This window comes from Triturus cristatus, chromosome 3_1 (assembly GCF_964204655.1).
Source record: "Triturus cristatus chromosome 3_1, aTriCri1.1, whole genome shotgun sequence".
Taxonomy (NCBI): domain Eukaryota; kingdom Metazoa; phylum Chordata; class Amphibia; order Caudata; family Salamandridae; genus Triturus; species Triturus cristatus.
The window spans coordinates 678631084-678647514 of NC_140583.1; the positions used below are offsets into that span (position 1 = coordinate 678631084).

At 43.0% G+C, this 16431-nt stretch overlaps 1 protein-coding gene across 1 annotated transcript in view; it reads left to right on the forward strand.

Annotated features, from left to right (window-relative positions):
• The window catches only part of TRPM5 (transient receptor potential cation channel subfamily M member 5), a 561392-nt gene that overhangs the window by 374994 nt on the left and 169967 nt on the right, over nt 1-16431 (forward strand). The window contains exon 21 of the mRNA XM_085646171.1: nt 15242-15420. Coding sequence (XP_085502297.1) covers nt 15242-15420 — 179 coding nt within the window. The remainder of the gene's footprint in view (nt 1-15241; nt 15421-16431) is intronic.

The following is a 16431-nucleotide window of genomic DNA, read 5'->3' on the forward strand; positions in this document are numbered from 1 at the left end:
CTGAGTGAAATCTACAAGATTTCACTCAGTCACTTTTACGGCCATGCTGCGTCAAAACCCGGCTTGAAGCAGGCGTAAGGATTTACACAGAATGTAGGCATAGGGGCACCCCGAGCCTTGCTGGAGCTGCGTCGCGCTTGCGACGCGACTCCAGCAATGCGCCGCCTTTCTTCCGGGGGATGCGACACGCATCTGCCCATCCGTGCGCCACGGTGTACCGCATTGTAAATGCGGCGCATCAGTGGTGGCGCACGGGTGGTTTGGCATGTCGCAGCTGTGCTGGCACATCCCTGCTGATTAGCAGAGGTGCGCCAGAAGTTGTAAATCTGCCCCTAAGTCCTTTTTGAAGGAGCAATCAGACAGCGCTACATGGTCCTGCTCAATCTACTCAATTGAGCCTTTGCAACTCAAGACACTAAATGCAAAAGAAAGGCAAATAGATAGCAAGCTAAATCAGAAGTGGCTGCAGGAGGGCTTGTGATGTGGTGAGAATAAAGTGCTGAATGTGATGTGACAAATGTGACAGCAGTAAGTGCGATGTGTTAGTTGACGGCCGTGAGTGTGGTGTGTTTAGTGCGACGGCAGTGAGTGTGATGGGTAATTTTATGCTGCAAATGTGATGTAGTAGTAAGTCCAGTGCAGTGAGTGAGATGTAATGTGTGTGAAGGTTTTGAATACATTATTTACAGTTATCTTCATTACCCTGAATCTTAGTCCTCCTCGACCCAGTCCTTACTTTGTTGAGGCTCGCCTGTTTCGTATCTAAATAATAAGGGGCATATTAACAAGGGCCGGCAATAAATATTGCAAAGTGCGCTTAGCGCTTGCATATTTATCGCCGGCTATCTCTGGAATTTATGGCCCGGTTAGCGCGTTATCAACAATGCGCATCGCCGAGGTGATAAAAATTCCAGAGATAGTGTGGAAATCGCCGTTTTCCATGGTAGAAAATGGCGATATCCTAGATGATAGGGCCTGTGGTCTTAGCCACAGAATCCACCCCCCATGTTAAGTATGCCTTAGTCAGGAATTTAACACACATTAAATAATCGCTACCCTTCCTTGTTAATATTGCGAAGCTGCCTTCGCAATATTTACCCGGGGTTGGTTTCACAGCAACGCCTACTTTGCATCTCATTAGCGATGCAAAGTTAGGCATGCTGGAAACGGGCGCTAAGTCAGCAAAACACGCGATAAGGCGATAAAACTATTGCCGCTTTTCGGCCAAAAACGGCCGCAAAAGCGGCGATAATTTTATAGCGCCGCCTTGTTAATATGCCCCCTAAAGTTTGAAAAAGAAAAACTATAGTCCCTTTTCTATTCCCAATAAACTAGCCAAGTAATACCTACCCCTCCTTTCCCTTCCTCCTCTTACTAACAAACTGATGCAAGGAGGAGCAAATCAAGGGACTGGAGGGTGGAATTGTTAACCTGGGACAAGGATGACTAAGTTTCAGTGTAATGAAGATTACCAGTAATTAATGTATTATTTATAATGATTCACAAAAGTTTATGTTGATGACCATGTTGCTGCCCTGCATAGCTCACCGGGAGATGCTGCCCAGCTTCTGCCCAGATAGCTGAAATAGATCTTGTAGACCTACCCTGGATGTCAATGGTGGATGCATCTGCCCTTATCGGTATGCTTGGATTATTGACAGCGTAGCCCAGTGTAGATGTAAATTCTTTTCCTTTTATTACCAATTCCAAAATAGACAAAAAGGGAGATGGAAACCCCAAAAGGTTGCGTACGGTCCAAATAGATCAACAGAGGCCAACAGGAGTCTAAGCAGGATGGTTTACTGGGATGTACCTTCAAAGAAAAAAATGGGAGAACAATCTCTTGAGATAAATTACATTTCGAATGATCTTTTGGCACAAACTTGGGGTCTGTCCCGAAAAGACCTCAAGAAGGGTTGGGTGATAACTTGGGAACATAATTCTTCCAATCAACTCACAGAGGCGATAGCTATGAGAAAAGCAACCTTAGTCCACAGCCATGAAAACTTTGCCAATTTTAAGGGCTCAAGGGGGCTTCCTGAAGACCCTCCAGAATGACTGAAATATCCCACGTTTGAATCAGACAAGGAAGTACTGGCTGTCTGAGTCTAAAGATTTTAATGACTCTAATAACAAAGGTACCACGCTGAGATGTAGCAAAAGGAGAACAAAAAGCTCTAATTGCTGACCACTGGGCTGATAAAGGTGTTGGGGCCAAACCCTTTAAAAAACCCTCTTGCAAATATTCCAGAATCTGATATTGGTCAATAGAATTGGGTTTTAAAAGCTTAGCCTAACACCAAGATTACCAAACCCTCCAATGTTTGGAGAAGGACTTCAAAGTAGATAGTTTCCGAGAGGATTAGATATCTATTGCCACCCAATGATATCACCCTGACTTTTCTGGTCCTGTACTCTCAAATTCCAGGCTTCTAAACTCAGACGTAGCTAGTTGCAGCAGGTGGGAAAACCCTCCCTGGCCAAACGGGGTCAATCAGAATCACTGTATGCTTGTCTTCTTGAATCTTCTGTAGCACCCTCAGGAGGAGGAGATGAATTTAAGGAAATGCATACAGAATGGCCTTGGGCCAGGGAAAAGAAAATGCCTCCACTGCCAGAACTGGAGGAGTTGGAATCGCTAAACAAAAGTGTAGATGCATTGCATTCTATGGTGATGCAAAGAGGAAGATTTCAGGATTCCTGAAATGAGCACAGACCAGATTGAAGTGAAACTGTGAAATGTGATAATTGACTGATGGTGGTAGACCGCGGCTGATGAGTGAGCTCTCCTCGAATTAAACTGCTTTCAAAGATAAGAGATGTCTCTCTGGCCAGCGGAAAATCTCCTTTGACAATTTGTTTAGCTTCCAATTCTTTGTCCCCCCTTGCCGGGTTAGCTAACATCTGACCATGATATTCTCTGTCGTCACCAATAGATTTGTCCCTTCTAACTGAGAGTGGAAAGTTTGATAGGCCTTCCAAATCGCCGCCAATTCTCTCCAATTGGAAGAGTGCGACCTCTACTCTTCGAATCACTGACCCCTCACCTCCTGAAGTTGGAAAACTGCTCCTCATCCCCAAAAGCTCGCATCTGTAGTGAGAAGCAGTGGAGTGGGCAGGTGAAAAGGTATGTTCTTCATTAGGTTCTCCTCCAACAACCACCATTGGAGATCCTAAACCATCTGAGGACTGACAGGTATTTCCTGTCCTAGCTAAGAAAGCAATTGACAACTCTAACATCCTATACACATGCTTTCTAGACCTCAAAGCTGCTTTTGATAAAGTGCCAAGATCTAAACTATGGTCTAAAATGAAAGCTTGGGGCGCCCCTCCCAACTTATTGGGAGCAATTATCAACTTATATTCGCATTACTGGGTCCAAATAAAAAAAGGGGATGGTTGGCGCCTAACAAAGAAATTTCCAACAATTAACGGGCTAAAGCAAGGATGTGTGCTGGCCCCTAGCGCCTTGAGACCCTCCGGGTGAGTAGTGCGCTATACAAATGCTTTGATTGATTGATTGATTGATTTAACATCTACACCGCCGACCTAGAGAGCGACCTACACACAATCCAGGGTGACCCACCGAAATTGAGACAAACACCCATAGCGAGTCTGCAATACGCGGATGATATTGTGCTTCTCTCACAAACTCCACTTCGTTTACAACGGCTGATCTCACAACTTGCGTTGTACATCTCAAATGCACAATTAACAATAAACCTTAAAAAATCGAATGTCCTATGCTTCTCCAGCACTCGTAAAAAATGACCAAAATTTGTTTGGAGGATAAATTCTAGTACTTTAACCCAGGTGGATGAATACAAATATGTGGGCATCCTACTAGATCGCCAATTAAACTACAAACATCATTTAGACCTCGGGAACACAAAATCAAAACAACTTCAATTTGCTTTCAAAACCATACAAAAAAACTAAGCGTAAGTTCCACCGGTCACTTGCTAAAGGTTGTAGCAACAAAATTTCTGCCTTCAATCACATATGGCTCGGAAAGGATGGCCACCAAGGACTCTAAAATGGTAAACCTTGCCCAATCAAGATTGTTTAAAAAACTCTTCTCAATTCCGCGACATATTTCCCAAGCGCAAATACGCTTGGAATACGGATCAACCAACCAGATACCGGCCAGACAAGGGGTCCTGGCTAAATATTACTGGAGCATGAGGGACGCTGAAGATAACACGCTTGCCCATCTCTGTTGGGAAGAGGTCGAAAAACAGGCTAGGTAGACCAACTCCACATGCAAGCCTCTTAGGCAAGCGCTTCTGTCGCTAAATATGGAAGAGGTTTGGCATTCACAAATGTCATACTCTGCTTTTAAACAAACCACCATCAAAGCCGTCAAACAAGCATCGTTGCAAATAGACAAAGCATTAGTGGCTGGTAAAAGTCATGCCTGGATCGTGATGCCAACATAGAAACAACTGAAACAACAATCCTATTTACAAGAATGTTTCAGGGATTACTATAAGAGGAAACTAAGTTTACTGAGGTTGGGGTGGTTTCCGAGCAAAGACCTTACCCCAAAATGGTTACGGACCTGGCCAACTCTGGATTGTCGCCTCTGTGACAAGGGAGTAGAGTCATTATTGCATCTATTATGTATCTGCCCGGCCTTACAAAATCTAAGGAAGATCCTTCTGAGGCCATTCCTAAGAGAAACACAAGTCAGGACCGGCAGGGCGGCTGTGATAAAATGCCTCAGTGGGTGTTCGATACAACTTTCCTGTAAAACGATAAAATTCCTGACATTTGCTGCTTAAGACCTCGAATAAAAGGTAGCAGCAAAAGAGGAACTGGGAAATATGGACACCTTGCAGCCGGACCCAGATCCTCTTTCATTCTCTTTATAGCCACGCTCCTCCCCCTCCCCTTCTCGTTTATTTTAAGACACTGCAAGCATTTTATTTGAGACAAGAGGGGACAGTTACATCTAATCAAAAATTAGCCCTTATGTGTGCAGCACCCCCTGTTATAACAATCATTTGTTGGCCCCAATCTTTTAATGAGAGGGTCATTGCCTTATAAAAGTGCTACCCCTGTTTCTTTTTACCTTTGTACATTTAAATACGCTCTCCCTGTTTTTACTTATCATGTATATCTGTGCAAAGTCGCCCAGGACTCGGGGGCATGTTTTTTGCTGTTTTACGCTGATTCAATACGTTGATGTTTATCATATGGTGGTAAGTTCCACCCTTTTATGATTTTAACAAATCAAAATAAAAGTATTTATGCTATGCTGACTGACAGGGATTTATACATCTTGGGGGCATATCAACAACAACCGGCGATAATTATCGCTGAGCGCACTTAGCGCTCGGATAATTATCGCCGATTTTTATCGCTGAGATAGCGTGCTATTAGCAACGCTTATCTCATCAGCGATAAAAATCCTAGCGCTAACTGGCTAACGTGAGATTATCGCTGGAAACCCAGTGATAATCTCACATTAGCTAGTTGATTGGGACTCACAAACTTAGCCATGATATCCACCTTCCATAGGATATCATGGCCAAGTCAGTCCTGAAGCAGGTGTTAGGAAAGTAGCGATAACAGGTGTTATCGCTACTTTTCCTAACGCTATGCTTCATAGCGTGGGGCTTGATGATAGGAGAAATGTCGCTTAGCGACATTTCTCCTATCATGTCAGGTCAGGAACGCCCACTTTGCATCTCATTAGAGATGCAAAGCTGGGCGTTAGACATTCCCACGCTAAAGCAAGGTTTCACGTGTTAGCGTGGCCTTGCTAATATAGCGATAAAATTATCGCCGCTTTTCGGCCGAAAACGGCCGCCAAAGCGTCGAAATTTTTTTATCGCCTCGTTGTAAATATGCCCCAAAGTCCTTTGATGCCTGTTGTCAATGCTGAAGAAGATGATTCAATCAATCCATCAATCAGGGAATTTTAAAGCGCGCTCTTCCTGAAGGTGTGCAGAGTAGGGGAGTGTCTGATGTTGACTGGGAGCTCGTTCCAGGCCTTGGCCGCCATGTAGGAGAAGGCTCTTCCACCCACTCTGGTTCTGCGGGTGCGCGGGGTTTCTGCTAGGGCAAGGTCGGCGGAGCAGAAGTTTCTTTTGGGTACATGGAAGGAGACTCTTTCGCTGAGGTATTTAGGTACGGTGTTGTGGAGGGATTTGTAGGCGTGGGTGAGTAGCTTGAAGGTTACTCCCTTCTCGACGGGGAGCCAGTGGAGGTCTCGCAGGTGTTGGGTGATGTGCTCATGTTGTGGGATACAGCCTAACACAGACAACAACAGGCCCTCAAAACGCAGGAGGTTAGGCCTAGGGAGGATCAGCAGAGTGAGAATGCAGACCACCCCACACATCGTTCCAACCAGAACAGTCAGTCAGGTCACCAGGGGGACGAGATAACATCAGTTATTTTACCTAGCACTCAGGGAGGGAGAAAGGTCAATCAGATCTCCTGGAACGTGGCAGGATTAGCTTCAAAATTCAAAGATGATAATTGAATTGAATGTATTTATTGCACTTGAGCTCCGCTGGTCCGTGAAACAACTGAATTGGAACTCTGCAGTGGCACAAGGTTTAAAGTTGGTGATCGGGAGAACGCTACGGTTAACAATAGTCAACTTCTATAATGCTAAAAATAGCAATATGGGCCTAACAAGTTTGAAGGAGCTAGCCGGTCTCTTAGATCAGATACAGGGGGACGATTTACCACAGGGTAAGCTTATCTTTCTAGGTGATTTTAATTGTCATCTATGCCCAGAAATTGGACAAAGTACGAGGTCTACTTCTATGTGCATGGCAGGAGAAGATTGGCATATGGAGCACTCTGTAGATGGCTGCGAATTAAATGCTCTCTTAAACACCTATGACAACGTTTACCTTACAAAACTCAGCAATGCCCCCTAATAGTTTCCTCCCCCCTACCTATAAAGGAAGGGGCTGCGCTACATCCATAGACTTTATTTTTGTATCATCATCGTTTGGTCTCACCATATCTTTCTTTAGGACTCTAGATAGTCCCTACATTGATCATATCCCGTTGACTCTGGGGTTGAGGGTACTGGGTCCCAAGTTATACAAGGCAGTAGGATGGGGGGGACAATTAGGCTAACTGATATGGGGAGGCGTCTGCGGTGGGCCCAGGTGGATAGTAACGCTTTTATTTTATCACTTTTTGAAGCGAGGCAACAGGAGATTCTGAAGTGCCTAGATATATCACCAACAGAGGAAGATGTACTTAATTCTTTTGAGGCTATAGCGAAGTCAGTGGCTGCCCTTTTACCTGTTCCAGGGGCCACTCCCCAGATGGATAGACCGAGGTGGTTCGACAGTGAGTTCTCTCAGGTACTGAGGAAACTTCAAATGGGTTTGAAAGAGATTCCTCACAATAGATCTATGGTAGAAACTGGCCGTCACAATTATAAAAAAGCACTCAAGAAACGGAGGGCCGCATTACAAAAAGGTTTGGGATGAACTGGTTCTGGCTAGCGCACTAAAAGATAGTTCCTTATTCTGGAAAGTCATCAATAGTTCTTGTTTTTCTGATCCGAACAAACCAACCATATGCCATCATATCACACAGCAGCAGTGGAAGAATCATTTCATGGCGGTCTATAATTATGGGGACGGAGATCAATATAACAATGTTTGGGTGCTCTTCCCATGTGATTCTTGGATCAATTTCCAGTTAGACGAGGTAAAAATAGGTGTAGAGGGATTGACCAAGAATAAGGCTCCGGGCCCATATGGGATTCCTCCGGACTTGTTCCGGAGTAACATTGATGTGAGGGCCCCAATTTTGACTAGGGTTCTGAATGCGCCAGTGTCATCTCTTATGTCCCAGTCTTGGCCCACTGCTTTATCGTCCCTATCTATAAGAAGGGGGATAGGGACAATCCCAACTGCTACCGATCCCAATCCTTGATAGATTCGACTGTCAACGTAATGGGGCGGGTCATATTATATAGGTTAGTGGAGTGGGCTGATAAAAACCAAATTATTTCAGAGTTCCAATTTGGCTTCCGTCAGCCATTGTGAAAATGGGGTGACCCACTTCAAGTCTTGGACCAGGGCGTACATCGATATAGAAAAACAATGGTCCTAGACCTTGGTTTAAACAAGTATGAATCAAAAATAGATTATTCTTTCAACAGTTCTGAGCGTATAAACTTATCAGCTCCAGGTAATCAAAACCCCAATCACAAATAGTAATGTGCAACAACCCAAGGGATTTCAAAAACACATTTTATTTTCCATAATTTTTGAGCAGCAGTAAATGTCGTGCTGTGTTAAAGCCATGAATTTAAGGAGAATTGGAAAGAGTGGTTGCTCCACGGGAAGGTGCAAGGTGTGCTCAGGTGAAGGTGCTCAGGAAAAGGGAGTTGAGATAGTTCAAACAGTTAGACTGATAACAAATTCTCACTTAGTTAGCCTAGCCACACTTTGTCAGGTTACATGCAAGATGAGCAACAAAACAATAGATTTAGGCCCAGATTTCTATACTTGGGTGAATGTTTGACATTGTTCAACATTCCGTCCATCAATTTTTCTTTCTGCATTAGTCGCCATAAGTGGGATGGGTATGCCCATGCCACTGGAGTCAAGCTAGCCTGGCGAAGGAGGGGTGATACCCCGAAGCTGGTCCCAGGATGCTTGTTTCCAGTCCAGAGAGGACATGACCTGGCAGTTCGAGCTTGACTGTTCCCAGGGGAGCAAGGTCAAGACTGATTTGCATATGGCTGGGTCCAAACTGGAATGGCGAGCAAAAAAAATGATGGATTTAGGTCCAGATCTCTGTACTGACGGTAAATGTTTGAAATTTTTCAGCTTTCCATCCATCAATTGTTCTTTTAGCAGGTGTCAGTATGAATGCAGTGTGTGTGATGTGTCAATGTGAAGACAGTTAGTGTGATGATGGGGCTTTAAATGTATGATGGTGAGTACAATGTGGTATGATTGCAACAAGAGTGATGGTGTTGGTGTGATGGCAGTGAGTGATCGTGAGAGTATAATGCTGGCGGAGGCATAATGGAGGCCCCCTTGGGCTGGGCAGCTGCAAACATATAAAACACTAAGAAACAGCAAGGCAGTTAGGGAATGGGTAATTAGGGCCCCCCTCACCTCACCTCACCTTAAGTGGGGGCCCTGAGGTTTTGTTTTACGTCAGTGAATGCTGAGTATGATGTGGCATTATAACAACAAGTGGCAGTCAGCCTGAAAGTGTGTGGAGATAGTTTAATGGAAGGGTGATATGCTGAGCAAGTGTCGTCTGGAGACACTGCTCACACAGTCCAGAAAAGAGCCCCCATAATTCTAGGCTCCCATAATACAAGGGCCTTGAAAATCGGCCCCTTATTTTTAGACATCTGCCAAGTTTCCCAGGCCCATGCATGAACAGCTTCATAAACCCTGTTGAATCTGCATGCCAGGTCTTGTAGCCCTGAATTTTTAATGGGATAAATGTGATTAAAAGTCCCAGAACACAAAAAAAAGCATTGTCTGAGCCAATAGGTCTCATTTAATATTGGCTTTGGCAATGTTTTGTAGCCCTGTTGTACAGCAATGAGGATGGTTTGCAGTGTGGCTAACAGTAATTTAAATAAGCACTATGATGCAGCCAGGACTAATGTGTATGTACTTTTAAATGCATTAGTGCTTGAGGCATTCAGACCCTCCAGGATTTCGCGATTTCGCGGTTTGCCGCAAAATCGGCACTTTTGTAAAAATGCCGCGATTTTTACAAAAGTGCCCGCGAAATCGGCACTTTTGAAAAAATGCCGCAATTTTTACAAAAGTGCCTGCGGAATCGGCAATGTACAACCCCTGGACCTAATCCCATAGTTGATGATGTTCTGCCCCCACAGGCAGAGGCGCAACTAGAGCCAATTGTCGAACATAGTTCTTTATGAGGATGACAGAATGAAATATACATTTTTATAGAAAATGCTTTTGTGAAGCCCAGACTGTAGTAGCTGGTTTTCGGGTTGCCAGCTCGCTTACTAATTCTTATATAAGGTCCCTCTCAACTTTGATCTGTGACTGGCAGCTCTCCAAACACAAACTAATAAATGGTACTGAAATGGAATCCTATGAGAAAGTTCTGGGAAGAGGACAGTAGAGTTGCATCAGTGCTTATCAGAGTGAAGAGAAAAAGAGAAATTACGAGAATTTCAAAGAGAAAAGATGTGAGAGCTGCAACTGGAATGAGAACTTGGAAGGAAAGAGATTAAATTAAAGGGGGATAATGTAAGAAAAGATGGAAGAGAGGAAGGAAAGAAGGAAATGAGAACAAATGGAAGAAATGATGGAAGGAAATATGGCTGGAGAGGTAAAATAATGGAAGAATAGGAGGAAAGATAGAAGAATAGAAGGAAATATGGAAGATAGGAAAGAACAATGAAAGGAAATAAGAAAGGTTAGATCTAGAATAAACAGAACAATGCAAAGAATGACGGAAGGAAAGGAGGAATATGAAATGGAAGAAGAATGAATGGTGGAAGGAAAGATGCGAGGGCAGATGTGGCACTGGAGTAATGAAGGAAAGATAAGAGGAATTACTGAACAATGGAAAGAAGAACAGAAAATGAGTAGATGGACGAGAAGATGTAAGTAGGGACGCAGTGATGAACAAATAATGGAAAGAAGGGACGAAGGATGAAGTGTCTAAAGGACTATAAGTTATAGTCCTTTAGACATTTTTTATGATTATTTTTAGCCATACTGCCCAGCAGCCACACTGCTATACAGCATGGTTACAGATCATTTGCAAAGTCAGCAATGCCCGTGCTGTACAGCAGGACCAACATACAATGACTGAGACAGTAGTCTCAAAGACGAGACATACTAGCTTTGTGTTTAAAAGACGGACACTGGGTAAGTTTCAAGTAGTTTATTGCGATACTTTGTCAGAATGCCGTTTGGTTTAGCCTCGGCAGCGGCATGTTTCCAGCGTGCCATGAATATGATTCTTGGTTATATGTCCAACATATTGTTCTTCCAGGACGATATTTTGATTTATGGTAAAGATGACAGTGAACATGACACCATGTTGAGGAAAGTTCTCATAAAATTGTCAGACAAAGGACTCGCTGTCAACAAATAGAAATGTAGGATTGGTGTGTCCTCTGTCATTTACATAGGCCATGTTATCTCGGGGGAGGGTATCCAACCTAAATTGGAATAGGCCAAGAGCATTGTTAACGCCCCTGCTCCCACTGATAAGGAACATGTGAGGTCTTTTCTTGAGATTGCTGAGTTCTATTCTAAGTTTGTCAAGGGTTTTGCAACCATTGTGGAGCCCATTAGAACTCTGCTCAAGAAGGGAACCCAATTTGTTTGGCCAGATGACTGCAGTGTTGCTTTTTGCTCTGTTAAACTCGCTATTAGTGAAATGCCCACCCTTGGTCATTTTGTTACAAGAAAGAAGACAGTGCTCACTACTGATTCTAGTCTCTCTGGACTGGGTGCAGTCCTTTCTCAATTGGATGGGGGGGTTCAGAAAGTGGTTGAATTCACATCCAGGGCATTGAAAAAAGCTGAGCAACAATATTCCTGCCTTGAAAGAGAGGCACTTGCCATTGCTTGGGCCATTAGGCATTTAAAATTTTATTTGTGGGGGATTCCTTTTGTTGTGAGGTCTGACCACCGTATTTGGTGCAAGTATTCTCTGTGAGAGTGAGAGATTGACGGACTCCCAGGTTGAAGCGATGGAGTGAAGATCTAGAGGAGTTTAATTTCCAAGTGCAATACCTCCCAGGTTACCTTTTGAGGACTGTGATGACTTTTGTGATGCTGAAACCATGAGAATTTGTTGGGTCAAAGAGCCTGCTATCACAGAAAGTGAGTGGGCTGAAGCCAAATCTCAAGATGTACTTATGCCTGTTGTTATGGACTTTGTGGTTAAAGGGTGGCCTGGGTGCAAGAATGTTGACGCTGAATTGGTACCTTTCTGGTCCATTAGAAATGAGCTAACATTACTGCAAGGTGAGTTAATGCGTGGGGAAAGGTTAGTACCTCCTTGTAACTTGAGACCCAAACTTGTCAATCTTGCACATGAGGGGCACTTAGGAAGGATTCTCACTAAGGCCCGGCTCCATGAGAGGTATTGGTGGCCAGGTATGGACTATCAAGTAGAGGAGGTAGTCAAAGAATGATACCAATGTGCCAAGAATGGCAAAACTCGAGTCACCAGTTCTGCTCCTCTATCTCCAGTGAGGTCCCACGTGAACCATGGACTAAGCTGGATTTAGACCTTATGTGTCCATTTGAGTTGTTGGAGCCTTCTGAGAGAATTGTCATTATTTTGGTGGACTACTCTTCAAAGTGGGTTTTCATTCTTTAGGCAGACTACTCTTCAAAGTGGGTTTCCAATAGGTGCGTGAGCACTGCCAGTACTAACGTGATTCTAGACATCCTCATGGAAACCTGAAACATTCAGCATGAGCTAGAACGCTCCATAAAGCAGGGCCTGACAATACCAGCTATTACAACACTTTCTCAATGCTTGTCAGGTCTCAGCACAACATCCCTGTGATTCTAAGCAAACCAGTTATCCCCCCAGGCTTGAAAAAAAAATATGACACTGTACAAAGAATCCTATCACATAAAGAAGGCAATTGAGTGCACGTCTATCTCTTAGAGAAAATACATTTGAAAGCAGAAAAAATCTGTTGCTAGAATAAAAGCAGATAACATATGTTGTCACAATTAACATCCATTTCAAAGGAGAAAAGACCTTCTTTGAAGTACTCGTGGAATTGTAAAAACATGGCTGCAAATGGCAAGAGGTTTAACAAGGATGACAGGAAAGAAAAAAAAAGAAAAGTAGTACCTCACTCACAGCGTGATCAGCGGATGGACAGCAATCAAGCTGATAAAATCAGTACTTGGTCCATGCTCTTGCCGAAAAAAGAGGAAGTGAAGGCAGCAAGCGCTGGCCAAGTAGAAGGCATCAAATAATAGTGACAGTGAAGCCAATAAATGTTAAGCAGTGGACCGTCTGGAAGCCCCTTTTTGTGTACAATAAATCTAGCAAGCGAGCAATAGCAAGAGCATTTAAGGGGTTCATTTGGGTGCACAGGGTGAGGTACACCAGACTCAGGGCTGGACTGGCTGTAGCAGGCATCCCTGGGAGGCTGGAAGGGTGGGGGTTGGGTTTACAGTGGTGGGGGCTGGTTGTGTTACTGGGGGCAAGTTTTTCAGCAGTGCAGCAATATTACCTCCCAGTAACAAAAGCAGCAGTGGAATAGGACATTTTACCCCGAACACTTTTACTCCGCTTCCCATTACCCCGCAGTTTTTACCACGCAAAATCTTTTACAACGCAGGGCTTTACAACGCAATCCATTACAACGCATTGTCCATTACAACGCAAATTACTATTCTAACTCCACGGGGGCGTTACTTTGGGGAATGTGTTGTAATAGTTTGCAGTGTGAAGCCCTGCATTGTAAAAGATTTTGTGCTGCTGCTTTGCTTTTCTTTTTTACATTTCTTAGTCTGCATATAGTTATGTCTGGGCTGCCGGAGGGTGAGAGCCACCAGAGATGGGGAGCTAGTCTGCAATATTAGTAGAGGTGTTGGTTGTGATGACTTTGTGAATGATGCTGCTAGTTATAAAGATGATGCAGGCCCTGAGATGGAGGCAATGGAGTTCCATAATTTTGTAGGTGATATGATCATATTTCTTCAGACTGTGGATGAGATGTACTGCAGAATGTAGGATGTGATGTAAACTCAGGGTTGATATTTAATGATAAGGTACATCTTTTTCAGGCTTATAATTTTGGTAATTGGAACATATTGTCAAACATTTGTGGAGTTGATTGAGGACTGAAATAATTGGTCATGGTCAGATTTCCGGAGGATTATTCGTGGACACCTATTGAGTAAAAGCATATCTACTAGGTCCCACAGTGATGACACCATTTATGTTAATTGTGTTTAATTGTTTTATTGTGTTAACGTTAAAATCCAGTTATAGTGCCCTGATGCTTTTGGCCAGGAAAGCTTTAAAATGTACTACTCCCACTCTTCAGAGAGATTGTCTTGCATAACCCCTACCATTGCTTAGTGGACCAACAGCAACCCTACCTACGAAGTTATCTTTAATAAAATCCTCAAATCATAATTAATTGAACCACGTGCAATTTACCAATATTTCCCTAAACAATTAATGGAAATTACCCCAAATCTACTGTAAAGTCATAATTAAATTATATCACATTTTGATTAATCTGATCACTCTAATCTGTTCTATGCAACATGCACACAAACTATCACAAATCTCCCGCATGAGAGACCCTCTATTCTCCTATAAAATGTTCTTTAAATCATATTCAGTTTTGTGTAAGGTTGTCAGCTAATGTGCTTAAGTTGTGCACGAAAATTTCTATTAATCTTTCGAAATATCTACAGCCCACTGTTAACATTGTGCCACTCATTTCCTCCAAACACCCTCGGGGATCATACTGTAGCAAAATATACAAAAGAAAAATAAACTGTTTGTTTTCAAATATCACCAAAATTAAAGACTTTTTTAAAACAGTTTCTGCAGATAGAAACCTTTACTTCCCACCAGAACCATCTCTTGTCCTTATGTCAGTCCATGGCCCTCAAAACTTATATTTCTGGTTACGGGTCTGGCTGTGATAATTTGTTTTCTATATTTATGTAGTTGCGTGAACTTGAACATTCAGGGTTACACACATGACATTGTAATGCTATTAAAGTGGCTTAGATAACTAGATAATGTATGTTGTTTTTCTCTGGCAGCGGCAAAGGTAAGAGGTGGGCAGTCATTCACCTACATGGATCTTTGCTACATTCACCTGACCTTTAAACCTACAGCAATATTATTCTGCAGGTCTTTTCTGCCAAACAAATACATATCTATTCCCGTGCTATTTACTTGTAATGCTCCACATTCCCTTACAACATTTCTTTACAGTCAGACCTATTGGCATTTCCAGTGCTTGTTTCTGTATTTGTGTTAACGAGAAGCATCTGATATTTCTTTAATCTGTTGTGTTTACTAAAATAAAATAAACCTTTTGTTTAAAAAAGGAAAAATGCATTCTATGAAATGAGTTTAGCACTTGAGGATGATTTTGATTAGACGTTAATATTTATGGTTTTAAAAACTCTTTCCATTGTTTTTTATTATAATATATTTTTTATGTGGGAAATACTATCTGTCATTGATAGAATTATTGTCACGAGCCTTGCTGCAAAGTTACCTTGTGTTATTTTAGTTATACATTCCAGGTTGTTCAGGGAAATGCCGATATCTTCTGGAAATTTCAGCGTTACAATCTGATTGTCGAATATCATAGCCGACCAGCATTAGCCCCACCGTTTATCATCATCAGTCATTTGAACCTGATCTTGAGGAAAATCTTTAAAAAGATGGAACACAAAAAAGAGCATTTAGGTAAGTTGTTGAAAGATTGGAACAGGGACATTTGCATACACAACATATGAAAATTACACTTGCCGTTACAACTCAGTTGGGTGAGGCCAAATTTTGTTGAACTGAATGAAGATGTAGACCAGTGCTTATTTTGTGCCAGTATTTTCAGCAGCAGCACTTATTTGTAAGCACCAGTCGCGGCTGCTGCCTGGAAGCAGCAGTGGTACAGGTGGAAGGGAAGTGGCGGGGGGATTACTATTAAAAAAACATCACTTACCTCCCGGACGGAGAAGGGGAAATGTGCGCATGACTGGTTTGGGTGACCCTGGCGGGCTGACCAAACAGTCATTGTGCACTTAGGAGGGTTGCACCACTCTTCCCCTGCTCTTTAGCCCTGCCCGCCCCCTCACACAAGCTGCCGCAGAAGGAGAACAAAATAAAATGATAATAACATTAGTTATTATCATTTCTTTTCCAGCTCCGAGGCAGTGGGGCCATGCTCCTCCGCCTTAGCGAAGGAGCCGCCTTTGGTAAGCATGGTACATATTTATGAGAAACCACCACATGGTGGCGCTGTGTGTGAATGTTTAAGCAACTTTCATTAGTGAAGAAATAAACTATTTTAATATAGCTTTAAAAAATTATAAAACTGCAGTTAAAAAGAGATGAGGATTGTGTCGGCTGCAACGGATCCAGTGAATACTACCTTAGGCCCTGGCCCTTAATTTTTTACAAATCAAGTACTGATGTGGACGTGTTGAACTACACCAGTAAAGTAAGGCTATACCCTATTTCCTACGTTTCATTTGGGAAGTGTTTGAAAGCTACATTGTGGTGTCTTGTCCATCACCCTCCGCCACTGGAATGTCATGCTGACCTGGCTTCACTTTGTGGCATTTTAGCGGTGGGTCTTTGGCCCAATTAATGAATTGCTTGTGTGAAGTGGCTAACCACTGTATATGCGACTGTGTCTACAATCCTTCATGGGGCTACAAGATTTCTCGGGTTCTCCCTCATCACTTCCACCCACAA